Below are 27,951 nucleotides of genomic sequence, written 5' to 3' on the forward strand. Positions count from 1 at the left end.
ATGTATGTATGTATGTATGTATGTATGTATGTATGTATGTATGTATGTATGTATGTATGTATGTATGGATGTATGGATGTATGTATGTATGTATGTATGTATGTATGTATGTATGTATGTATGTATGTATGTATGTATGTATGTATGTATGTATGTATGTATGTATGTATGTATGTATGTATGTATGTATGTATGTATGTATGGTGAGTGTACGGGGAGTATTTTCTATTTGACGATTTTTATTCCGAGTCATCGGCACAGGTTAAATTTATTTTTTCCCGTTACAAAGCTGATCCTTTCCTTTCCTGAAATTCCCGACAACTATTCTTTTTGACTGGCTAGCTAGGGCAGCCTGCAAGTGCAATTTTCGGTGGAAGAACGAATCTTATAGAAATTCGCGCTTCCCTTGCCATATTTGTCGTTCACGCTAACACTGATAAAACAATCTGTGTTCTCACATTAGGCAACACAAATTGTTGGTCGTAGAATCGCCTGGTTGTTGTAAAATGAGGGCGACGTAGTTACGTCGTTGTACGGCAAATACCTCGTTAACCCCAACAGAGTGATCGGGTTTCCTAGATGTCTAGCCGTGCCCTAACCAATGTGACCTATCTGCTTCTTCGAGTGCTGGCGAGTGCAGGCAGCTTACGATGTGGGAAAAGGACGGTGGCAGCGCTGGTTGCGCAATGCCTGCAGCCCTGTATGTGGCCCTTAATTTTATTTCCAAATGTAGCCAGGCTTCCACTATCTTTGCTGGGCAAAACTGGGTGTGCTGTCAAGACCACTTGCCGAAAATTTTCGTGTATTTTATTCAGGCTGTGGAGATGCTTATAAGTGCATCGTGATGTGACTGTGTCATCGTCAGATTACGAAGGGTTTTAAAACATAACTATAAAAGAGTAAGTTCTTGAATGTTTCATTCTTCTGACAAGGCGCACACAAAAGCAAATGTCACTAATGAGTCGGCTGACGTAGGCTAATACCCCTGTCATACGGACGCGGCTAAAGTCCTATTAACTCCCTTCAACCAAGGACGTCTTTATCTCGAGGGAGATGCGCGCCGTGTCGCACGGCAGTCCTTTAGCAAAGGAAGTTTAAGGAAGTTCCTAGCCAAAGGAGATGGAAGATCTCCCTTGCAGACTGAAGGGAGTACTCTTGTTCCCAGCGTGCTTGAATTTCGAGTCAAGAAATCGCCCTCACTTTTATTAATTTCACTTTTATAGTAATTATAACTGCAATTATAACTGTTTTTATTGCATATAATACAGTATTTGAGCATTGACAAAGATATTTGAGTTGAGCAGCTACACTCGACTTTCGAACCGGAATGGCTGCTGCGTTTGCTCTGACTGCGCCATTTTGTTTTCTTTTGGTCAATGCGATCGCACGTCTCGCGCATGCGGAATGAGTGATTCACGTCTTTCCCAAGACTTTTTAGCAATATATAACGTGTTTTTTTCATGACTGCGTACGAGGTGAGCAGCGCCTAATGGGCCTCCAGTGGCAGCTTTCAAAAGCTCCCTTATAGGCCGTGTGACAAGGAGCTAACTCCTTTGAGGTGAAACTCCCTTGCGGTCCTTTAAGGGAAGGAAGTTTGAAGGAGATCCGAGTTGCCCGTGTGACACGGGTATAAGACCGACCCGTGAGTCTGAGTCCGAGTGAGCCCGGCTGAGTAGAATTCTTTCAAGCTTGAGTAGGAGTGAGCGCAGCTATCTAGAATTTTGGTTAGTCTAAGTACGGGCTAGGCCCTAAACAGAAAATACAATTTTTGAGTTAGTCTACATGAGGACCATTTAAATAAGCTGTGCAAAGTCAGAGCTTTTTTTTTAATACTTTCTCACATAGCGTTTAAAACTCACTCGTGCTCATTGCTATCTGCGCAGTGTCTTAAGTGAGCTTGTACTGGTATATTGTCGTTCATTCTTATCTGGTAAGTTCTGGTGATAACTTCCGATTCCCCAGCACATCGTTAAAGCTTTTATCTCCTTTTCTCTCTCAGTTCTGATATCACTACTCCGTGTCTGGAGGAAAAACAAGTGTGTGGTGGAAACTTACACTGGCAGCTTCCTGCAGACGTGATTTCTCCACGAAGGACAGCGTAGCCGCGCTCCATGCTAGCGAACTTCTTTTTTTCGGCGTCTGTGCAGCTGGCGTAAAAACGTTGCTTGCAAGGTATGATCTCGGGAAAATCGAGCGGATCGCTGTCGGTGGAGAAATAACAAGACTTTTACGTTAAGTTTCTTAAAATGGTAATTTTCTAGCCTCATTTTGGACCCTAAACATAACATATTCCAATATGTTTTTACTCCAATCTTCTGACGTCAAATTTGCGTAACCACCGATGCAAGCACAGCGTGGTGACTCGCAAGGTCTTCTAAACTGTCCAATGTAACGCTCTCCTCTTTTATAGGAGGACACTTTTGTTTACTTTAAAAACCGAATTGTTTACACTGAGCAGCTTCTCCTATCTAATTGGCTGATGAGAGGCGAGGAGAGCGCTTAATTGTAGAAGGATTTGTTCGGGCCGAGCCAGTGCACTAAAATCGACAACCTGATGTAGAGGGTGGTGGTGCCGGCGTCTGCGACTGGTCCGTTTTCCCTTATTTAGATTGCGGTGACTGGTCGAAAATAGCGGCGCCTTGGAACGGAAGCTTAATAGCGCCGCTAAAAAAGATCCTCAGCAAAGAAAAGTTGGCTGAGCGACGTCATAAACGTGCCAAAAGTGCTCGAAAACCTAACGCAGCCACGCAAAGTTTTATAGTACGGAAATAAACCTATGCTCTCTGGCAGGTGCGAGTAGACAGTGCCTGAGCGATCGGTGGCAGCCATCTTTTATTACTTTTGGAATGGGGCAGCCTGCGGCTACTTACAGAAAAATTCAGTTTTGTTCGGCATAATATATTATCTTTAACGCGTGCAAGTGCTCATGTCGCAAGAAACAAAGTTGATCGGAATAAGCATACTATCTTAGAAATTGGCCGCATTAATGCACTTCAGAGACGTGTTCCCAAAGCGGGAGTCAGAAGGTGTGTGTTCGTCTCCCTCTGCGGAGATTTTCACAAGGGGCATTCCACAGGTGGTGAGTGAGATGTCCCGAAGTCAGCTGTGGCCATGTGTACAGGGGCTTCGACTTCGTTTCGTAATTTAGGAAAACCAAACTACGATCGAATTAACCGACTTTTGCTCACCGAGCGGAGTTTATTGTCAGGAAGCCTTCGAAGTCGGTTTTGCTTCTCAGAATAGAAGAAATTAGGTGGTACTACTCAACACATATGTATGCCTAACGCCAGATGGCATTGCTGTAAGTATACGTGATGTTTACCTTCAAAGAGGGGAGAAAAACTGTACTTTGATTGTTTGTGCAGCACAGCTGTTTTCATCTTTATACCTGCTCACCGGTTGAGAGCACGCAAGCTTTGTCTGTTTTCCGAGTGAACGTGAAACTTCTGAACACCTCTCCAAGCAAAATGGACAGGTGCCTTTCTAACGTGCAACTCACGGCACTCTCGCCAGTCACAGACTGTTCCGCATCATTGTCGTAGAGCCGCGAAAATACCCTGACACACGGCTAGCATTACGCACTTTACTGATCTCTCCACGTTGTATGAAACTTCGCATTTTTTATACACTTAACTTAGGATGAAGAACATGTCACAGCACAGAGAAGCTCACATGAAAACACCAAGACACCCGCCACGGTGGCTCAGTGGCTATGCGGTTGCGCTGCTAATGACGAGGTCGCGGGATCAAAACCAGGCCGGGGCGGTTGCATTTTGGTGGGGGTGAAATGCAAAAACGACCACTGGGAGGGAGTTAAAGATCCCCTTGTGGTCAAAATTAATTTGGAGTCCCCCGCTAAGGCGTGCCTCATAAGCAAATGGTGGTTTTGTCACGTAAATCCGGGGGATTCAATTATAATATGCCAATAGCAACGCCGACTACGAACACCGTGGCCCTTGCATCAGCGAAATGAGATCCAGCAGCAACTGAACAGCAGCAATGATTGCGCGATCGAGTTCAGTCCGTGGCGGTATGAGCGAATTATTCAACGAAGAGAACAAAGGCCATTGCAGCAATGCCTTGTTTTTTACACTCTCGTTTTAAGCGAATGCTTTTTAACTTGACCGCTCCTTGGCCAACACTCTCTGACGACATAGCATGCGGCAATTATCAAAGCCTGTGAATGTGACAAACAAGCAAACATTTGTTGAGTGATTAAATATATTTAGAGGCATCGTGCTGGTGCTGCTACTTATTTGTACAGCAATTAAAGAAGGTTTGAAAACTATGTCTTAGGCATCCGTCTGAACTCGGACAGGCTGCAACAAATGGGCACGGTGAAGGTGTTCAAGTTTATAGCGCCTGTTGAGGTCTTTCTGAATGTAAAATTTGTAACACGCAGCTTCGCACTAAAGCTATATTAATTATTCTGTTTCGTTCTTGCATAAGGCAACTACGGCCAACGATTGCTTTTCCGAATGACCACAAACTAAGCTTTCTTTACCTAGAACATCATTTATCTAACGGGAGTGTGTGCCGGCATTACGCCCCCGTTCAGAGAAGAACCTCTTACCCTGCAGCTCAGTGAATTCATACTTGATAAAGTTATGCTGAGGAACGGCTATGTCGCGGTCTTGCCTTCACACTGTGCGCAGCAGCTTGGATTCACCGGCGCCCATTTTGTGAATGCCAGGTTCGGCAGACACTTTGCTATATAACAATGCTCGATGGACTTATGCATACTTGCAACAAAGAAAATTTGACAAGAGCAATCAAAACAGCTTTTGCAGTAATGTGTCACTGTCGTTCCTTGTTTGTGACTGGAAGTGAATGAAAGTGAATGGAAGTGACAGTGGGACTATGCAAGTGTCGGTAAGAAACATAACAAAATAACTATTGGCTGCCACAATGCATGCGAAATCCCTTTTCGTCGTTTCTACATCGGCCAACTGCCTCAGTGGTGTGTCAGAGACTACCTCAGAGAACATGACTTTCCTCGACAGGCACAAAAATCAATAAACGGATCAACACTGCAATGAATCAATTTCTGGTTGTTGCAGCTAGGCGAAAGAAACAACATATGTCTCACCCGCTGCATAACTTTTCCAGATATTTATCTTTTTGTTCAGCACTTCTTACAAGTGGAGCCATCCCATAGTCCTCGGCAAATCTCCAATAGCACGCTGATATGCCGTGCTTGTCGCAATGTTGTTGACCACCGCCACCTTCAAAGCAAGCAGAAGTAAAGGTTAAGGTGCAGGTTGCAGATAATAGCCATGGAGATTGAAAAATACACTAATTTGTGTTTTTATTTTAACATGGAAAAAATATCCGATGGCACCTAAGCACTTATGAATAATAAATGCGAAAGCAATATTTTCTGACTGGGCGCCGCTGAGATATGCATCGAGTTATGAGGGCCTCGCGGAGAAGCGAGCGCGTTGAGACTATTCGCGCGTTTTGATGATGATGATGATGATGATGGTGATGATGATGATAGTGATCTAAAGAAAGGAAAGAGGTTTTGATTAGGCCTTACCGAGGCGCAGTTTAGACCACGGGAGAGAGCTTACGCCGAGAAGGAACGCGCGTATAGGCCTCGTGCACCGCCTATAGAGGCGCCACTGATAGCCACCTAGCGGGCGCTTCCAACAATACGCGCGGGAGCAGTAGCAGACGACAACGCTTTGCAGCAAGGGTGACTGAAGTACGCGGCTGCGATTTGTCCTTTGTTCGGGCGCCAGACTGCTTCTTCTGCGGTGACAGCTGTAGGGAAGACGCAGACCTCTGTAGGAGCGGGTATGAACAGGATGTTACCGGTGTTTGGGCCAACATGGTCCACATACGCGCCAGGTCCGTCCCGCAGACAAACGCCATGAAGACCATTTACATGAAGTGGAGCTCATGTAAACTAGCCGACAAATTTTTTTGACTAATGCGATGCCTCGACCGTGTTTTTTTTTAAATTCTACCCTTGCCGTAATGCTGCTTCTGTACCTCAATAATAAGCACCCGTCGTTAGTGCAGACTTAGATAACAAATCCGCACGGTGCGATGTCTGCATATGCCGTTGTGATTTTTCTGCCGATGAATACATTTGACGCCGCCGAATAAGTGTAGTGAAAGTCGCCTGAAGAAGAATAATTGCGAATTTATTGATAGAAACGCGTACACTATGGTCAACGAAGCCACCAAACGTACGGGTTAACAAAAGCGCGCGTTAGCGCTGTACCGCCGATGAACTGCCGTTCGCGCTGCAGTTTTTGCAATTTTAGATTCCCTAAGGGAGCTGCTTGGAAACGTACAAAGCTATAGTCTGACTTACTTTGCAGTACTTTTTTAAATGTTACTAGAGAGAAGTGCCACATGATATATTTATAGGCAGTGCAGCGCCAGTCAAATTAGATCCAGCGCTGGCGGCAAGGCCGGGTTTAGTCCTATGCGGCATAAGCATAATAAGAAATAATTCAGTTGAGTACAAAATTCACTTGCAAGCACTTGCAAGAAGCGACTGCGTTGTGAAACAAACAAATCACTCGGCGTGTTAAGTTTGCTCAGACAGCATCAAGGTGTGATAACTTACCAAACGTGACGCGAACAATTCCCGAAAAATGGAACAAAAATACCATATGCAGCAACTATTAGCAATTCTCGCCCTGAGCTACCTATTTTCAAAACACATTTCCCCAAAAAAACACAATATCTAAGATGCCCTTGGGCGAAATGAATAAAGCTGTTAAAGAAGCACATGCTTGGTGTCATTCTGATAAGACACAGCATGCTTTATACCCTTTACAAACGAGGCAGGGTGAAAACCTCGCAGCTCAAAAGAATCAAGAGATATGCATGAAGCCACTAGCAACAGTTAAACATGTGCGAAACCACACATAAAATAGATGTAAAAACATGAAGTGCACGACAGCTGGTGCGAGGATTTACCGGGCCACATAAAACTAACAATTTCAGTTCTTGCAAACTTCTTTAGCTTTAGCATACAACACAATGCGCTCATGCAGTCGTGCAGCCTAGCTAGCCCAACGCGATAAAGAAGCGGAAAACAATATAAGCGGCAAACGGCATTCTGAACTTTAGCGAAGTGCCATTGAACCGCATGTTGCACTGCAGACGAAATTCGTCGCTTACGCGTCTAACTACGATCGATGAAAAAAAAACACTGAAGCGACAAAGGAAAGGATGAGAACAAGAAATTTCGCGCCGAAGCGACGATCCATCACCACCGTTGCTCCCGCTGATGAGGCTTTGCGGGGAATAATTAGAACCATAACGCCGGCACGTTCTCGCCGGTATTTGAGCCCCCCACCCTGAACAATTCTTCTTCGACATTCCTTGAAGCTTTGGCCATCCCACACATGCGAATGGTGTTGCCTATTTTGCTCTGAAAACACAAATAAGACGGAGAAGCACTATCAGCTACGCAACAAACTACGGCGTGCTACGGCGCGCGGCTCGCTCCTCTCCCGTGCGTTCTTCGCAAGGCCGCCACCAGTGGCGCGGCCATCGGCGTGCACGCCGCGTATAGACAAGATCATTGAGGGTTCCGCCGTGTTGCGATTGCAGCGCCGTCTATCGTGCGGTGCCATGCTGGCATGTGCGATCTCGCTGGACTATGCACGGTTGACGGGCTTTTCACGATGAGCGGCAAGTCTTCTCTCTTTCCAGAGGTTTCAAGAAGCTGTTTGGATTGGAGAACTTCTTAGCGTGTCGTCACTAAGCTCTTGATAAACTTTATTAAAGATTCAGCCGTATCTTAAGCTATTCTTGTGTTGGCCCTTGGTCTCGTGAAGTGGCCAGCAGTCGGTGAAGTCCGACGACTTCCCAAGCCCAGCCCACAAGCTGCTTTTGGACAGCTGGGTCGGAGCTGGACACCGCGACCTCCCACCGCTCGAGGTCAGTGAGTTGCCATTCTGATGGCGGCTGGAACTCATAGCATATGTACAATGTTGAATATTATGCTCCGAAAAAGAAGAGAAGAAGACGAAGTGAGAAACGAGCGTGGAGCCGAGTGCGCGCCTGCATTTTTGGAGTTGTTTTTGCAAGCGTCCAATGAAGAAGACGTTCTCTACTTCGGCTCCGCTTCCTGGTTTTCAACATATGGTGCCGTGACCAGGATATCAGACCTACAGTTGAAGACCAATAACGATGAAGCGAGCTACCTGAAGAGGACGACCGACCGACGCGATCAACGCGACGACGCTGCGACAGAATCGAAGAACGATCCACGTCATCACGAGGCCTACCATTCCCGACGTGACGACATGGAAAGACTACGACGGAAGCGTGCTACCGTTCGAACGGCGGTCACCAGGATCATCAACGAGATGACAACTCTTATGCAGACGGAACCAACGCCATATGGTGAGCTGACCGACCATCTTAACCTATTGAAGATAAAGGAAACTATGCTTACGGACCTTGATAACCAAGTAGAAGAGCATGTTACGGATGATAACCTTGAGGATAACCTTGAAGCGTCGGACAGTATCAAGAATCGTCCTCGCGAAATCCCGCGCTGAACGCATTTTATCCGATCAGCAAACAACGACAACGCACGAATCTCACGATGACTTTCGTCAAGCACGCGCACTCGTTAAGCTACCGAAGCTCGATGTGCCGAAGTTTCATGGTGACCCCATTAAATGGCCGGAATTTTGGGATCAATTTGAGTCTACTATTCACCAGAACCGATATATTACCGACGTAGACAAATTGAAATATCTTCGGAGCTACTTGATGGGTAAAGCGGAAGGTGTCATCAGCGGCCTGTCGACAACTAACGAGAGCTATAGTACAGCTATTGAACTTCTCAAGGAAAGATTCGGTCAGAAGTCACTGATTGTTAACGACCACATGCGTCGCCTTCTAAACCTACGTAAAGTTCGTTCTTGCGAAGATTTCGAAGGGCTTCAAAGGTTGCATGAAGAAGTGCAGACTCGCGTGAGATCCCTGCATAACCTTGGCGTCGAAGCAAAAGAATATGGAGTGCTTCTGAAAACTGCTATAATACAAAATCTTCCGCAAGAACTGGTGCTCCGTTATAATCAGCTCATCTTGTCTTCGACAAATACAGGCGTTACTAGTGACAGGGTAACTGAAATGTCTGTTCTTCGAGACTTCTTGAGCCTTGAAGTAAGAAGCCGGGAACAGACTATGATGATGACTTCTGACAAGAGAGAACAAGCCTCAACCGCAAAACGACAATCTAATGAGCATTTCCAAGATTCTGCATCTATGCTAACCGTGAAACTGATTCCAGAGAATTGTATATTATGCGGAGACAAAGATCACTCGGTGGATGTCTGCTCAACGGAACTAACAATAGTCGAGAAAACAGAGAAACTACGCAAATTAGGACGTTGTTTCGGCTGCACTAGACAATTTCACGAAGCTAAAGAATGCCGAAACTGGAAGAGACTAAGCTGTGCGAAATGCAAGGGGCGACATATCACTACGATGTGTGATCCAAAATGGAAACAGAAGAATACGGAAACGCGGACAACTGTTTCCAGCTCGTCAACAGATTCGCCAAAGTGCACAGTTCTTCTGCAGACCGCCCAAGTTTGGGCACTGGGTAATGGAAGCAAATGCTTTGTAAGAATGTTGATTGATGGGGGTAGTCAACGCAGCTTCATCACGGAAGAATTGTCTAGGAAGTTGAAAGCTACTGTGTTAGCCGAAGAGCAGCTCACCATCTCGGGATTTGGAAACGTTCCAGCACCGCGGAAACATTATCGGAGAGTACGAGTCACGCTGCATAGCCAGTACAACTCAAACTCACTTGAAGTAGAAGCTATAGAAGTTCCCGAAATATCCAATGACTTGTCAGCATTAACAGAGACAAATGTACTTGGAAAGTTGAAAAGCAAGAACTTACGTTTGGCTGACGTCAACGCAGTTCAAGTCCCGCCTGAGCCTGGCATAAGCGTCCTTATAGGTGCAGACTATTACTGGCAGCTCGTCAGCGGAAGAATTCATCGACTGGATGACTCCTTGACCGCCATCGAAACTATCATAGGATGGACAGTTCATGGAGATACGAGAAGTCCCCCTAAGTTCTACAAGCGGGAAACTATAAGGAACTTCAATATATGCCTAACGGAAGCCAACGTTTCCCAGCAACTGAGGTCTTCCTGGGAAGTAGAACATCTGGGACTGACTAACGAAGACAGACTTTCGAAAGATGACGAGCACGTCCTGGAGAACTTCGTGGAAACAACTGTGAGAAACAATGGTCGCAATCAAGTTGAACTGCCATGGCGCAGCAATTGTTCCCAGCTTAAAAATAACCGGGATGTCGCCTTAAAGAGGCTGGAGTCCTTGCTGAGAACACTACATCGAGAACCAGAGTTTCAGAAGGAATATTACACTGCCATTAGGAGCTACTATAACAAAGACTACGCTGAGAAGGTCCCAATGGACAGTACGAGTGAACATATCACGTACTATATGCCACACCGAGCAGTAGTGCGATGCGACAGAACTACGACAGAAGTACGGGTGGTATCCGACGCCTCTTCTCATGCTCCGGAGTCACCTTCACTCAACGATGTCTTGTGGACAGGACCGAATTTGAACCCCAATATCATCGACTTACGGCTGAAGTTTCACAGCTTCAAGATTATAATTTCCGCCGATATCGAAAAAGCGTTTCTTCAAATATCGCTGGCTGAACAAGACCGAGACGCGTTTCGTTACTTCTGGTTTGAAGAAGGATCTTCCAATATTAACGAACTGCGCATCACAAGGGTTTCTTTTGGTGCCTGCAGCAGTCCCTTTCTCCTTGCTGCAACTCTGCGACACCGCTTCCAACTAGTAAAAGACAAATACCCTTCTACAGCCAAACTATTGAAAGATCTTCACAGACTGGAGGCCACCAATAGTGTGCCGGCTACTCAAGGACAGTCATGGAATTCTTGGACCGAAACTATCTGCCTCAAGAGTCCAGAAAACGAAGAAGCCGATACAGAGGCAGAGACAGCGAAAAGAGAAAGCGATGCCATGAAATTAAGAAAAGTGGATACGGCACTTTTCGGATTTTGTCTAGCGTGGGATGATTTCTATTTAGTTGTGTGTGAAATATGTAACCAAGTCACAAAACCACACGCTCTGCGAAATCACTTGGAGCGGCGGCATGGGAGCACCAACACCTTTGGTAGGGGTGACAACACTGCTGAGACGTCCGTGCTCCAACCGGTGGGTGGAGGGAAGTCGTTGGGGCACAGCTCCTTGTCATCGTCGTCCTCATCGTCGTCTTCAACGTTATCGTCTTCCGCCCTGCGACACTCGAGCGGGCCTACCGGGCGCCCGTCGTCAACAGCAAAGGCTTCATCTTGGTCCGCACTGTCAGGGAGGCACAGCAGTGGGGTGAAAAGACTAAAACGCAGCAACCACACGCTGGCCCCCGTTGTCCAGGTGGAGCGAATGCCACTTCCACGACAGCCTCAAGCCATGGCCGCCCGCAACAGCTCGCCAGGCCTTGAAAAGGAATTACCTTCACCCCAACAGCCACCACCTTTAACCCCTAGAGGGCTAGGAATGCTGTCTGGGCCGGGGCCAGGGCAGGCCAGTTACATAACACCCGACGCATGCACCAGCAGCACGTCAGCAATGGTGGCTGCGACGACTTCCACTGCGGCACCTACGCCCATCAGGAAGACATGCCAGCAATGGTTCCACCACGAACACAAAGTGCTCATGGTGCCGACGGCTTTGCCGACGGCAAAGTTCGCTCATGCAAAGTGCGCACTTCTAGTGGCAACACGTTGCGGAGACCGGCACAGATGCGGTACCACCTAGAATCTGCTGGACAAGCTCCGTCTTGAAAAGAAACAAGCATACGCAAATTGTTCGGCCGGGAGCTGTTGAATATTATGCTCCGAAAAAGAAGAGAAGAAGACGAAGTGAAAAACGAGCGTGGAGCCGAGCGCGCGCCTGCATTTTTGGAGTTGTTTTTGCAAGCGTCCAATAAAGAAGACGTTCTCTACTTCGGCTCCGCTTCCTGGTTTTCAACATACAGTATGTGATGGAAAGCAGCTCTTAGGGCTCTACATAAGGTACACTCTGGAGAGAACAGCCCAGGGGGCATTAGTGCTAGAAGGGCGGGGGAGAGAAAAGTGCGAGATTGTAGCTGGCGCCACGTCACCTGCTCTAATTTAGTGAGTGATTTGTGAGGCGGAGGATAGTGGAGTCGTTGCTGTCTGTAGTGGAGTGAAATTTCGTGGTATGTGACCATTCGGTCACGGGCGCTTCCTGGCTCGGCGGCTTGCCCTGCTCGGTTGGCGTACGCTCGAGTAGTGTCATGGGCAGCTTCGTGCGCCGCCCGCGTGCGCAGGGACCCATATGAGTTGAATGGGCCTAGTGGGGGGCTGAGAGGAGTTCAGAATTTTATGGGCGACGGCATGTGTCCGTCCTTTCGCAAAGTTTCTGATCGCGGTTCTTGAGTCACTGAATACGAGTATGGCAGTGGTTGAGCAGATCACAAGGGCAATTGCAGCTTCTTCGGCTTCTAGTGAGGTTGGCGTTAGGACCGATACAGCTGCTAGAGGAGAAAGATTCTTACCGATTGCGCCAATGGCAAAGGCTGGCTGAGTGGTGTATGCCGCGGCAACTACGTAGACAGCCTCCGTGTGCTGGTTGTAACGTTTGTGTAGTGCCTGGGCTCTTGCTGCGCGTCGAGCTTGGTGGTGGACTGGGTGCATGTTTTTTGAGAGTGGATGCACAGTTAGAAGCTACTGGGTGGCCCCGGGGGTAGGGTATGTAGGTCGGAGAGTGTTGGTTGGGTTAAGACCTAGGTTCTTAATAATGCTGCGGCCTGTAGGGGTGGAGGAGAGACGTTCAAGTTGTGCTGTCCGGTGAGCTTTGGTAAGCTCGGCTAGTGTGTTATGTATGCCCATGAGTAAAAGTCGTTCGTTGGAGGTGTGTCGAGGGAGGTTGAGGGCGGTCTTGTATGCCTGGCGAATCAGGGCGTTGATTTTCTCTTCTTCTGCTCTCGTGAGGAAGAGATATAGGAGAAAGTATACTATGCGGCTGACGACGAATGCTTGAACTAGGCGACGGAGGTCATGTTCTCTCATGCCCCTGTGTCGGTTGGCAATTCGTCATATGAGCCGCATTGTCTGATGGACGGTGTTTGTGAGTTTGGTTATCGTGGCGGTGTTCTTGCCGTTGCTCTGGAGTAGGATGCCTAGGGTTCGGACCTTTTCCACTTCTGGGATGGGGGTGCCGTCCAACGTGAGACCATGAACAACGGAGGCATAAAAACTGTTTATTTTTATTTATTTATTTAATCAATTTAACATACTGCTAGCCAACGTGGCCCAAGCAAGATGGGCAGATAAGTAATGATAAAGACTATGATAGATATGTACATACAATCGTACAATTATCAAGTATTAGACGACATTGCGCTTTAAATACAATACATTATGGATTGAACAAAAGCTACAGTGAATGCGTAATAGTTAATAAGGTGCTATCATATATTTAGTCAAACAGAACATCAGCCGGAAAAGAAAGCCTAAATTCTAACATACGATGTGTTCTTCCCGAGAATTAACGCAATTTGTCGACATTATTGCTAAATATAGAAGTCTATTCCAGTCCACTATAGTTGTTGGGAAAAATATGCTTTAGTTTTCGGACAATAGGTTGCAAAAAACGAGCTCTTATGCGTCTTTTTTGTCTTGTTGCTAGAGGGCGACGGTAGGAAGATCAGTTATCTTCGTGTAGCCAGACAATATATTATGAAAAAATTGTATTATATTGATTTCCATCTAGAATGCAAGGAAAAAGTGCTTTCATGAGTTCACATGAGAAATGCAATCTTTTGTATTTATTAAATATATATCTGGTGGCGTTACGTTGAATCCTTTCGAGCTGATTAACATCACTTATTGTACGTGGGTCCCAAATTTTGGACGCGTATTCTAATTTAGACCGTACACAGCGAACAAGCGCACATGAGAAGGAGCATGACAAAGCGTTCTGCGTGAGAAGCACAACTTCTTAAATGCCTTCAAATGTATGCCAGATGTACGTTTAGCCCAGATTAATTTGCTAGTAAAATTAACTCCACGATACTCATAACTGTGAACGGTCTGGATGGAAATGTTGCAGGAGCAGACTTAATACTCTCGGGGTCTTGTTTCTACTTACCCTTAGCAAAACTGTTTTCTGATACGGCCGTAGCGGCCTCCGTTGTGTGAGCACCGTTTGGTTTATCAGATGTCGAGGTGAGATCCACAATGGCGTTAACAATCTTTTGCAAATGCGCTATGGCGGCTGCGCTCTTCGTGGCATTGCAGAGTTTAATCGCCTTCTCGATGCAGGCCTTCAAAATTTGTGCCCCCCTGCCGGAACAGACATAAAACAAAACATCAGACACAATGTCTTATTAGAATCCAAACTAATCTTATGCATTCAGTACAGTTTAAAGCTGAATAAATATTGAATATCACCTGCCTCAGGTAGGGAATCTGGGTAACATGATTTATTCGATAGATCGTAAGGGATATTTGTGTGCATATCAAAATTCAGGAATCTAGGTATGTGGCCCCATGGCTGAAAGAAAGCGGGCAAATACGGGAAGCATGGCTAATTAGCAGTAACCATGATCATGAAATTAATGTTTTCAGATATTTTACCTGGCTTAAATTTTGCCGTCAAACTTACACAGTTCGGTCACACAATGTGCAAGGAAAACCTCGAGGAAATGTAAACGACGAAAAGCCGATGTTTTGGCACCAAGGTGTTTAGTGAGACGAAGCGATATTAGCTCAAGCGGTACATCAGCGTATACACGTTCATGTTAAGGCTCGGTAGATATACTGTTAAACGGAGAGAGAGAGAGAAAGAAGTTTAATGACACGAAATGCCGAGAGGTCGGCCTGAGGTATATTCCTCTAGCCAGCTACTCGGCATTGGGGGAAGGGGAAGAGGGAAAGAAAGAGGGAAGGAAGAGGTGCATGATGGGTGACGATGACGATAGAAGGAAGATGTAGAACATATGGCAAGCAGTTTGGCATGCTCAAAGTCTGAGGCCCGTAATTTTTAAAAAGTTCAAGAATGCCTTGATGGCCTTGAAACTAGACTGAGCGTCTGGCCAAGAGCCTAAAATAACATCCTCCGACAACGGTGCGCTGTCGCGACCCGTAAGGTCCTTGACCAACCTATCATGCTCTTCCACAAACTTAGGGCAGTCACAAAGCACATGACCTATATTTACTCTATAGTAAACAGCTGGCACTTGGCTAGTCAAGACTGCACAGGGCGCACAGGTTTCATCAGATCTTTCAGCCCCATTAAAACGTCTTTGTCTTCAACGCAGTGCGTGGCATTATCCCCGGCCGGTGAAGCAGCGTACCGGTGCTGGTTGTGGCCAAATGGATTATCTCATTTGTAACGTTTGAGGCGGGAAACATGAACGACGTCACTTCGTGGTGTGGCCGTTGAAGTAGATGCAATGGGAGTTATCTCATAGGTGACAGGAGTAAGCTGATGCTGCACGTGGTAGAATGATTAAAACGACGTTTATTCCACATGACAATGTGCCGAGAGCGCTGCAGTGGAAAGGGTATTATGGAAAGGTATTATTGCAAAAAGGGAAGGGTGAGGCTGCCTCCGATTTGGTAACGAAGGTCCTGGAGGCCCGCATTACTGTTGTGGCAGTCGCGGAGCCGATCGCGGACCGGTGGTGCCGCAGGGTCCAGGCACGTGGTAGAGCCCGACGTACCGCTACATTAACTTTTCACAGAGGCCCACACGACAAGATGGGCGCCAAAGAAGGATGAGAGAGCCCGGTGAAAAAGCAATATCCTCGTGTCGACGACCGTAGATGCACTTTTGTGCGGTCTGCGATGGCGAGAGCCGAGGGCGGGCTGCTGTGCGCGCGACGAGTGCGTACGTGATGGAATCTTACGCATAGGAAGTCGTGGGCGTCGACGCAGGATCAGAAGGGAGCAAGGTGTCAAACGGTAATATGGGACGGCGGCCAAAACAAGATAGAAGGGTAAGTAGCTGGCAGTTTGAAGACGCGATGAGCTGTATGCAAATGTGACGGTCGGGAGGGCAACGTCCTAATCGTGGTGATCATCAGAAACGTACATGGAAAGTATGTCGGTCAGTGTACAGTTGAGGTATTCGGCGAGTCTATTGGCTTGAGGGTGATATGAGGTGGTATAGTTGTGGTTAGTGGCACATGATCAAAGTAAATCGTCAACCACACGAGACAAAAAGTAGCGACCGCGATCTCTGAGTAGGTGACGTGGAGCACCACGTTGGAGGATGACATCGTACTGTCATCCACTGCAAACCATTTGTTGCCTTTCATGGAAATTGGAAAGAGGACGAGCTAGTCCAGGCCCACTCTATAAAAACGCTGAGTTGGAACGTCAACTGGCTGAAGGAGACCAACAGATTGAGTCGCAGGTTTCAGGTGGATCGCAGAACGGGTGGATGTCTGATTTTCCCTTCATTCACTATATATATATATATATATATATATATATATATATGTATATATATATATATAGTGAATGAAAGGAAAATCACACATCCACCCGTTCGTAGCAATTGCTACAAAGGAAACCCATACGGGTTCCTCGAAAGAAAAGCCTCATAGTTGAAGAAAAATTCGTCCTGGTCCGGGACTCGAACCCGGGACCACCGCCTTTGCGGGGCAGCCGCTCTACCATCTGAGCTAACCAGGCGGCTAGCAGATGGCAGGGCGAAGTCGAATTTGTCGACAACACGAAGCGGAGGCAAGAGTTTGGCGTAGTAGTTCTGCGGAAACCCACAAGGTGGAGAGAAGTAATGAATGAAGGGAAAATTGCTACAATTGCTACAAAGGAACCCGTATGGGTTTCCTTTGTAGCAATTGCTACGAACGGGAGGATGTCTGATTTCCCCCTATATATGTAGTATAAGAAAAGATATTTGTGGAGGATTGTACCTTACCTGTGTCAATCTCTTCACCTCATAGCCCTAGAAACAGGGAGCGCTGGGAGAAGCAGTAGCATGTATCTCACTTTCGATATATATATATATATATATGCATATATATATATATATACATATATATATATATATATATATATATATATATATATATATATATATATATATATATATATATATATATATATATATATATATATATATATATCGAGAGTGAGATGAGATCCTCCAACAAATATCTCTTCTTGCGTGAAATACCCTCTTTGAAAGTGGCAATAAACTTTGGCAAGTAGCCTCGTGATACCTTCAGGCTTGGTGACACTTTCAGGACATTGAACAACGTTTGTTCATTTCGTTTCTTATGCATCGTTGAAGGACACCTAGTAAAAATTAAGCTTCTGGGTACCTTAAAAATAACACGCGATACACGAAACATAGTAAATGGGAATGATTGATCGGGTTTACTATCCTAAACACCACACGTGTTATGAACGACGGTTTAAGTGCTAGTCAAATTTTTTTTCTGGGCAAAGATGAACAAAATATTAAGGATAACAACCGCGCATTCGGGTTCGTGTATCGGAATCTGAGCGTACAGAATGTACTGTTTCCTTTCATCCACGATATCACGCTGCTTCCGAAGTGAGGAATCAAACCTACCCCTTGCTCAGCAGTCCTCAAAATCTTGTCCAACAATCCTGAGCATCTGGCGTCTGTGCTTAGGACATCGGGTCAAACAGCCTTGGGTCAGTGGTCATGTGACCCTTGCTATTTTCCACTCTTCAGTGGACCTCGTTCACCCATCTTGAGTTACTAAGTATGTGGCGCTTCAATGACAAAGCAATCGTTTATAGTTTCCGTGCTCAGCAGAATCAAACGCGCATCATACACATCCAGGCAATCTTATGTTAATGCATACTCGCACACGAGCAGCGCAGTGGAATTCGCGGTGGCGCCCCTAGCTGGCGCTGCCTGTCCAGAGATAAGCGCAAGAGAGGAACCAGGCAGTGGCTGTACATGACTCATACATGGAAAACACGGGGAATGCGGGAGATGGAAATTGAAGACGATGAGCGAAACTACGAACAAAGAAAAGCAGGAGCCAACGTTTCGACAAGTCTACTTGTCGAAATGTTGGCGCCTGCTTTCACGTTGTTCTCGTTTTGCTTATGCTTCACACATGACGCTCTTTTGCGGCGGCAATGCGTTGTGCCGCCTAAATGCTGATCGCATGAAATTGTGCAGTCATCCAGAGACAAGTTTAGCTGGATTTTTTTTTGTTCTGTTTAGCCACATGAGATCCCAATGGTTATCCTCACTCGTCTCGCCCACGTGGGAAGACCACCAACGCCTTGCATATTTCAGGAATCTCGAGGCTGACGCTGACATGACGTGTCACTTTAGATTGAACATTAGTGTGTCGCTGGCGTCTCGCAAATACTTTACTTTTGTCGCTTACCTCTCTTTTGCTTCCGCCTGAGCCTCGAAGGTTCCACCCTGAAAATCTGGATTGGCATCACAGGAGCTTATGGCACTCAGGTCCATGCATTCATGAAGTTGCTGGACAGCTGAGCGACCAAGGTGCAAAACGAAACAGTTATTCATGAGAGAAAAAGAACCAGATTGGTCAATCATTAACTTGCTGACTGACACGCTAAGATTCTTGCGAAAAATACAATAGTGTGTGTGTGTGTGTGTGTGCTTTTTTTTTTGCTAATGGAGGTTCCGCTTGAAGTGCGAAGCGTTGACAAGAACAGGCGTACTATGCGCCGTCTTGGGGAAGCACTGAGGCGCAGTTTCTGTAATCACCTCTTTTAGTTCTTAATGACGAGCTAACTCGAGGCATGATAAGCGCTGGATCCACTTAGTATGTATGTATGTATGTATGTATGTATGTATGTATGTATGTATGTATGTATGTATGTATGTATGTATGTATGTATGTATGTATGTATGTATGTATGTATGTATGTATGTATGTTTGTTTGCTTGTTTGTATGTATGTATGTATGTATGTATGTATGTATAGTTAGTGTACGTGGCATATTTTCTATCTGAAGCTTTTTATTCCGAGTCATCGGCGCAGGTTAAATTTATTTTTTCCTGTTTCGAAGCTGATCCTTTTCTTTCATGAAATTCCCGACCACTACTCTTTTTGACTGGCTAGCTAGAACAGTCTGCAATGGAATGTTCTGTAGAAGAACAAATCTTATAGAAATTCGCGTGCCCCTTGCCATATTTGTCACTCACGCTAACACTGACAAAACAATAAGTGTTGTCGTATTAGACAACACAGATTGTTGGTCGTAGAATCGCGTGGTTGTTGTAAAATGAGGGCGACGTAGTTACATTGTTGTTCGGAAAATTCCGCGTTAAACCCAACAGAGTGATCGGGTTTCCTAGATGTCTAGCCGTGCCCTAACCAATGTGACCTATCTCCTTCTTCCAGTGCTGGCGAATGCAGGCAGCTTACCATGTGAGAGAAGGAGGGTGGCAACGCTGGTTGCGCAATGCCTGCATCCCTGTATGTCTCGCTTTATTTTATTTCCAAATGTAGCCAGGCTTCCACTATATTGGCTGGGCAAAACTGGATGTGTTCTCAACACCAGTATTTCCCGAAAATTTTCATGTATTTTATTCTATCTGTGGAGATGCTTGTAAGTGCATCGTGATGTGACTGTGTCGTCGTCAAATTACGAAGGGTTTTAGAACATAACTAGAAAATGGTAAGTTTTTGAATGTGTAATTATTCTGACAATCCGCACACAGCAGCAAAGGTAACTCAAGGACCAACCCGTGACTCTGAGTCCGAGTGAGCCTGGCTGAGTAGAATTCTTTCAAGCTTTAGTAGGACTGAGCGCAGCTATCTAGAATATTGGCTAGTCTCAGTCCGGGTTAGGCCTTAAACAGAAAATAACATTTTTGAGTTAGTCTACAAGAGGACCAATTAAATGAGCTGTGCAAATACAGAGCTTTTTTTATTAGTTTCTCACACAGCCTTTAAAACTCACTCGTGCTCATTGCTATCTACTCACTGCCGTAACTGAACTAGTACTAGTACATTGTCATTCATTCTTATCGGGTAAGTTCTGCTGATAACTTCCGATTCCCCAGCACATCGGTAAAACTTGTATCTCTTTCTCTCTCTCAATTTTGATATCACTACTTCATGTCTGGAGTAAAAACAAGTGTATGGTGAAAACTTACACTGGCAGCTTTCTTGAGACGTGATTTCTCCACGAAGCACAGTGTAGCCGCGCTCCATGCGTGCGAACTTCTTTTTTTCGTCTTCTGTACAGCTGCCGTAAAAATTTTGCTTGCAACGGTTGTTTTCGGGTAAACCGTGTGGATTGCTGTAGGTGGAGAAATAAAGAAACGTTTACGCTAAGCTTCTTCATATTGTCATTTTCGAGCCTCATTTGGGACCCTAAACATAAAATATTGGAATATGTTTTTATTCCAATTCTCTGACGTCAACATTGCGTAACCACCGACGCAAGCATAAGGCGAGGACTAGCAGGGTCGCCTAACAGACCAGTGTAACACTCTCCTCCTTTATAGGAGGACACTTTTGTTTCCTTTAAAAACGAATTGCTTACACTGAGCAGCTTGTCTTATATAATTGACTGATAAGAGGCGAGGAGAGCGCCATGAAGTGTAGAGGTATTTGTTGGGGCTGAGCCAGGGAACAAAAATCGACAACCGGATCTAGAGTGTGGTGCCGGCGTCTGCCAGTCACAGACTGTTCCGCATCATTGTCGTAGAGCCTTATAAATAACCTGACACACGGCTACCATTACGCACTTAACTGATCTCTCCATGTTGTATGAAACTTCGCATTTCTTAGACATTTAACTTTAGGATGAAGAACATGTCACCGCACAGAGAAGCTCACATGAAAACACCAAGACACCCGCCACGGCGGCTTAGTGGCTATGCGGTTGCGCTGCTAATGACGAGGTCAGGGGATCAAAACCAGGCCGGGGCAGCCGCATTTAGGTGAAGGTAAAATGCAAAAACGACTATTTGGAGGGAGTTAAAGATCCCCTTGAGGTCAAAATTATTCTGGAGTCCCCCGCTAAGGCGTGCGTCATAATCAAATGGTGGTTTTGTCACGTAAATCCCGAGAATTCAGTTATAATATGCCAATAGCAACGCCGACTACGAATACCATGGACCTTGCATCAGCGAAAGGAGATCCACCAACAACTGAACAGCAGCAATGATTGTGCGCTCGAGTTCAGTCCATGGCGGTATGAGCGAATTATTCACCGAAGAGAAGAAAGGCCATTGCAGCAATGCCTTATTTTTTTCACTCTCGCTTTAAGCGAATGCTTTTAACCTTAACCGCCCCTTTGCCAACAGTCTGCTACGACATTGCGTGCGGCAATTATCAAAGCCTGTGAATGTGACAAACAAGCAAACATTTGTTGAGTGCTTAAATATATTTAAAGGCATCGTGCTGTTACTGCTACATATTTGTACAGCAATACAAAAAGGTTTCAAAACTATGTCTGAGGCATCTGTCTGAACTTGGACAGGCTGCAACGAAGGGGCACTGTAAAGGTGTTCAGGTTGATAGTGCCTTTTGAGGTTTTTCTAAATGTAAGATTTGTAACAGGCAGCTTTGCACTAAACATATATTAATAAATCTGTTTCGTTCTTGCATAAGGAAACTACGGCTAGCGATTGCTTTTCCGAATGACAACAAACTAAGCTTTCTTTACCTAGAACATCATTTATCTAACGGCCGTGTGTGCCGGCATTAAGCCCCCGTTCAGAGAAGAGCCTCTTACCCTACAGCTCAGTGCATTCATACTTAATAAAGTTATGTTGAGGAACGGCTATGTCGCGATCTTGCCTTCACACTGTGCGCAGCAGATTGGACTCACCGGCGCCCATTTTGCGAATGCCAGGTTCGGCAGACACTTTGCTATGTAACAATGCTCGATGGATTTTAGCATACTTTCAACAAAGAAAATTTGGCAAGAGCAATCAAAACAGCTTTTGCAGTAATGTGTCACTGTCGTTCCTTGTTTGTGACTGGAAGTGAATGAAAGTGAATGCAACTGACAGTGGGACTATGCAAGTGTCGGTAAGAAACATAACAAAATAACTATTGGCGGCTGCCACAATACATGCGAAATCCCCTTTCGTCCTTGCTACATCGGCAAACTGAGTCAGTGGTGTGTCAAGGACTAGCTCAGAGAACATGACTTGCCTCGCGTGGCGCGAAAATCAATAAACGGATCAACACTGCAATGAATCGATTTCTGGGTGTTGGAGCGAGGCGAAAGAAACAACACATATCTTACCCGTTGCATAACCTTTCCAGATAACTATCTTTTTGGTCAGCACTTCTTAAAAGTGGTTCCTTCCCATATTCGTCGGCAATACCCCAATGGCAAGCTGTGATGCCCTGCTTGTCGCACGATTGTTGACCACCGCCACCTTCAAAGCAAGCACATGTAAAGGTTAAGGTGCAGGATGCAGATAAGAGACATGGACATTGACAAGTACACTAATTTGCGTTTTTATTTTAACATAGAAAAAATATCTGAGGGCATGCACTTAAGCACTTATTAATTTTGAATGCGAAAGCAATATTTTCCGACTGGACGCCGCTGAGATATGTATCGAGTTATGAGCGTCTCGCGGGGAAGCGAGCGCGTTGAGACGATTGGCGCGCTTTGATGATGATGATGTTGATGATGTTGTTGTTGTTGATGATGATGATGATAGTGATCAAAAGAAAGGAAAGATGCTTTGATTTGGCTTTACCGAGGCGCAGTTTAGAGCCCGGGAGAGAGCTTACGCTGACAAGGAGCGCGCGTATAGAGAGTTTTATTGAGGGTGCCGCCATATTGCGATTGCTGCGCCGTCCATCGTGCGGCGCCATGCTGGTATGTGGGATCTCGCTGGAGTATGCACGGTTGACGTACTTCTGACAATAAGTGGCAAGCTTTCTCTCTTTCCAGAGGCTTTAACAAGCTGTTTGGATTGCAGAACTTCTTAGCGTGTCGTCACTAAGCTCTTGCCATCGATATAGCCGGAAGATCGAAGCGCGATCGGCCTAGAGGCGCTCCCGCAGCTTTCCCCAAGACCGAAATGTCGTAGCCGCGTTCGTAGCTCTACGGTTTGCTTCTTCAGCAGCGGTTCGTACTTTAATTGCGAGGAGGTGCCATAACGTGTACCGATCAGTGAACACAGTTATCCAGACTACGCGGCGCACATGTCACATCCCTTGGCCTGTGGCACCATACGACGTTGTTGATGATGACGCTGATCATTTATTTGCATCCCCTTTGAAAGAACCTCTTCTCGGTGACAAATAGTCACCTTGCCTGCCTGAGTTAACCAGGTCCAGCTACACGTTCCATGCAATTGCTACATCCAACTGCTACATGTCCGGACACCTGGTGGAATACAACACAACTGCCCTGCAAAGTTCGCAGCTATCGACGCTATGCGGCGCGCATGTCACATCGCGTGACGCAATGTTAATAATGATGATGCTGATTTATTGGCATTCCCTTTGAAACAGGACGCGGACAAGCGGTCCCTTAGACTGCCTGATTTGTTCACGAATGCTATGCATGTTTCTCATTCTCAAATTTTTTGTAGACCTCCTTAATCTTACGTTTTTTCCTCAAGCCTTCTCTATTTACCTTTTACCACTACCTGTGCAACTGCTACCTGGCGTGCCACCTGGTATAAAAATATGCAACAGCAATACAATGTGTGCGCGTATCGACTCTACGGGGTGCACCTCTCACATCATGTGATAACTGGCACGATGTCACGGAAAAAGCAAAAACGTTAGGAGGGAGCGTCTCGCAAGGCGATTAAAGCAATATGCATCGACTGGCTGATATCTGTGGACAAGAAGTGGAAAATTTAGGAATGAGATTTAGTTTTAAAGAATCAGAATTTATGGTATTCAATGAAAAAAGTAATTACACAGTGTTAATGCAGGGCCAGGAAATACCTCCAATAATAGAACACGTCCGTCCTACTGTGTATGTGTGTGTTTGCAAAAACAAGCAAATCATACTGCCGAGTTTTATATATTGACCAATAGGGACCATCTTCGATCTTGCTGTGAAATAAGTCCGATGGCAGAACAGCCCTAAGTGCGAAAACTTAAGTGCAGTTTTTTTACCAGACCGTTCTGTAGCCTTTGCTGACCATCGCTGCCGGATGAGGCGGCCTTGCTGCAAAGCTCACACACAGGAAAGAAAAGAAGGAATTGCGCGTCCGAAATGGGGAATGAGACTCAGTTGCCCAGCAACGCAGCCCTACACTCTAAATATTAGGTCACAATTTTCTTTTCATGGATTCGGTTCATTGTTTGCCTTTTATTTGATGCCCCCCGTTAGCATTCTTAGGCTGCGTCTCGTACTTTCCGGGTGCTATCTATAGATCTATTTATGTTTCTATCTATGTATCTAACCGTTTTTCCGCCTACTTGGGTCACTGAGTAGTCAGAGATGGAATGGGTATCAGATCGTGCAGCTGTGCTGAGGTCAGTGCATGGCAGCATCGAACAAACGTGTACCTTACATACTATCTTAAATATTCTTTCGGTATCTTGTATCTGTATCACGATACCTCTGGCAGGACGTGTATCAGTATCGGTATTTCCGATGCATAAAATAATGTATCATGTATGTTGAGATACAAGATATTGCTATCGCAACTTCACCATGCGAAATTATAAACTTTGGCTGAACTTTGGCTCACGGTGGCTGGCTCAGGCAGCCCGCGACGCTATGGAGCCTGAACAATCTACACCGTTGACGACCGCAACTTCGGCAGTAGCGAAACGTGGCCGTTTGCGCTAGTACAGGTACCGCAGATTTTGTAAGGGAGCGCAAGGACGCAGGAAAACGAGCGAAGAAGCACGCAGCCAAATCCACCATCGTACCCTCTGCAAACACAGGGCGCGTGGAGCGACCATTAACGCAAACATTACTCGCAGTGCAAAAGTCGAAGAACCACTCAGCGGCTTCCAAAGTGGACATTACTGCTTTCGTATTCTCAGCTCACAAGAAGTGTTTAGGTGTCCTCGGATTTTTTAAGAGGTACATTGGATGGATGCGGCAGTTTTTATGGAAGCACATCCGATTTTGTACACCCCAACCTTTATATAACCCCAAAAGGGGTCTTCAAGGAAAAGACAGTGATGGGATGTGATGTTTCAGTTGGTTTTTCCCTGTATTTTGTTAGGATTGTCGGCATAAGCACGCTGAACAGCTAAACACATGCTTCCTTCGCGTAAGCGCTCCTTCTATGTCTGTCGCATTCCTTTTTCGGCACAGCCTGCGGAGATTGGCCCGCTAATCAATCCCGTAAGAACTGCCTCGTCTGCTTCCATAGCGCTGATGCGGGCTTTCACAGCAAGAGAAACGCATTCTATTGGGTGCCCTCAAACGCGATACACGTAGAATGCGCGTCACCCGTGTGTAGAAAGTCCGCACCGCACACGCAGGGGCGCGCCATAGCTAGCCAGCGACGTGTAACGGTACTCACTGGGCCCGAAATAAACGAGGCTTGTCTGTCACTGAGACCAAGCATGTCCAGACTAGACGACGCAGGCTGGCTGCGTACCGCTGCTCGGCATTTACTCATAGTCACCTCATCACCACTACTGAAGGTTAGAAGTCGCTTTTTCAGTTGCTGTAGTAACTACTGCCTAAAAATCATTAGACAAATGGCCGCATTACTTTTGTTGAGTTGGGCTTTTCGACGGCACCCATTTTCCTACGCTTCACGTACATTCAACTCTAAACCCTTATTCTCTGAGGCGTGTAATGCATAGAGCCGCTTCCACACACCGATTTCACCACGATGACCGGCTTTGAGCCGGGCTAGTACGGATACTGTCGAAACGCGCTACGGCACGTATGCGTCCTTTCCATTTGCCCAGGTTCCCAGCTCTTGCAGTGGACGACAAGAAGGTACGCCTTTATGAAAAGCATCGCTGTATCTATTTTAACCACTGTATTGTGAGGGTAGTGTGAAGCTTCACGGAACGCCGTTGCGAAAGGGCGTTGTCCTAGCGGATTCGCTTTCCCGACACGTGTTTAGGGCGACAAGCTGAATCCTTCCCGCGTGCGCCCAACGTAGCTTTAGACATTCCGAATTATTTTAAGCAAATAAACAAATCGACCAAAACGTGTCCCACGGGTAAAGTGCACTTCAGAAAATGAAAAAAATGCAACTATTTTCGGGGAAAGGCGTGTCTTACCTAGGGCGACAACGAGCGGCGCGAAAAGCACAAGGGCCCCTGGGAGCATCGACAACAGTTTCGCCGTCATTCTCTGAAGCGAACCGCTGCGTCAAAACGTCCAGAGGGATGTGGTCGCGCGGTGAGACCTCAAGTACTACGCCACACGGTATTGCTAAACGAGTGATACCGTTCCTCCGCTAGCTGCGGAAGCATTGTACGAGACAGGCCCGCCGTTATCAACTTGTGAATTGCGTGACCTTTTCGCAAAACGTTTCGTCGCACACGAATGCCTCCTCTCTATCAGGGGACGTGGAGGACTCACAGATTAGACCGTAGGGCGCCGCTTGCACCCTGACGTGGGCAACGCTACGACATGCAAACTTACCTTTATCGGTAGGCGCAGCGCACGCGAGGGCTCGGCAGGCGTGTTCCCCTCCTCGCCTTCCGCCCCTCCATATGTGCTCTGGGCCACGCACTCTCAAGCTCCGTGATAAGGGGGCATGCGTGGATGCGCGTCGCGAGAGGCAGCTTTGAGAGCTCTATGACCACGGCGGCATAAATATCAGACCGCCGTTTCGATTTGTGGCATCACCCCAAATATCAAAGGTCTCTCCTAGGGGCACGTACAGTAATGCACTCGAACTGTCACAGTGCCCTTCCATAATAACGATTGCTCTGCTTAAATGCACGTGTTGATTGCGATATCGAAACAACTCATCGCACTAAACCACGACTACTCAAGCTGAGAGTTGGCTGTGGGAACGTTCATACCGACAAGGACGTGTTGGCAGGCCATCGTGTACGCTTTGCGGTTGCTGCGAGATGCTTCAGCGCGCAATATGGGAGTGTTCCCCCTTACAACCCTCAGCAGAATTCGCTAGTGCGGGATTATCACCTTCCTGGCCTGCAGTGCACGACACTTGATCAATGTTTATACCCCAGTGGTTGTGCGTCTCGGCGCAATCAGGCGCATAGCACCCTCCTTACTCTTCTAAAAGAAACCATCCTAGGTTCACGTATGTAACGTATTTCTATTTACGGGTGACGGGACCTCCAACAATATTTCTTGTATTTCGACATTCTTTAGTGGCATGACCAGCAGTCACCGGCCCTACTGGGTGTTTCCTGTACTCACTGCGTTCTTCTTAATTCTTCGAGTTTCGCCATCTTGTTCTTGCTTTCCTCTTTCTTCTCCTCCTTCCTAGCTTCCATTTGTATGTTTCTATCTCCTTCTTTTTGAAGAGTAGGCAGGCTTTGTGCCCCTTCCGGTGGCAGCATTTGCCAGCCTGCTCCTCGCTTTCCCTGTCCTGTCTCGTGCATTGATGTTCTCAAAGCAAATACTACTACTACTACAACAACAACGACTACTGCTAGTACTACTACTACTACTACTACTACTAATAATAATGATAATAATAGTAATAATAAAAATGATAATGTTACTAATAATAATATTGTTGTGCGGATGTTGGGAGTATATATTGTCACGTGGTAGTGACGGTGAAGAAAGAACACAGTAGCAGTACTGTGAAAGACAAAACTAGCTTTTATTGGGCGAACCAGTGCCAACTAAACAGGATACACTTAAAGCACAACGATAGCGGCGAACACAGTCGGCTATCGTCGAAAATCTGATCAGCGGGTCAAGTGCGTCGGCTTTTATAGAGCAGTCGTGGAATGTTCCAGACTAATCGTTCGGACCCGTGTGCCTTCCACAAAGTTCTACACCATTCGCGTAACGCGATGAA

General features: G+C 46.2%; 1 protein-coding gene and 1 non-coding gene across 3 annotated transcripts in view; both read right to left on the bottom strand.

Annotated features, from left to right (window-relative positions):
* The window catches only part of LOC139061292 (uncharacterized), a 57,797-nt gene that overhangs the window by 4,542 nt on the left and 25,304 nt on the right, over positions 1-27,951 (bottom strand). The window contains exons 1-7 of one of the 2 annotated variants that reach the window (XM_070541058.1): positions 26,222-26,434; positions 22,287-22,422; positions 20,179-20,324; positions 18,431-18,539; positions 14,173-14,366; positions 5,090-5,225; positions 2,056-2,201 (exon numbers count right to left, since the gene is read on the bottom strand). In XM_070541058.1, coding sequence (XP_070397159.1) covers positions 2,056-2,201; positions 5,090-5,225; positions 14,173-14,366; positions 18,431-18,539; positions 20,179-20,324; positions 22,287-22,422; positions 26,222-26,291 — 937 coding nt within the window. In that variant the 5' untranslated portion in view covers positions 26,292-26,434. Of the gene's footprint in view, positions 1-2,055; positions 2,202-5,089; positions 5,226-14,172; positions 14,367-18,430; positions 18,540-20,178; positions 20,325-22,286; positions 22,423-26,221; positions 26,435-27,951 lie in introns of those variants that run through there. The other variant, XM_070541059.1, reaches the window with a different exon arrangement.
* Positions 16,650-16,724, bottom strand: TRNAC-GCA (transfer RNA cysteine (anticodon GCA)). The gene has a single exon. It is a non-coding gene; the product is annotated as a tRNA-Cys (tRNA).

Source organism: Dermacentor albipictus, chromosome 6 (genome assembly GCF_038994185.2).
Source record: "Dermacentor albipictus isolate Rhodes 1998 colony chromosome 6, USDA_Dalb.pri_finalv2, whole genome shotgun sequence".
NCBI classification, from domain to species: domain Eukaryota; kingdom Metazoa; phylum Arthropoda; class Arachnida; order Ixodida; family Ixodidae; genus Dermacentor; species Dermacentor albipictus.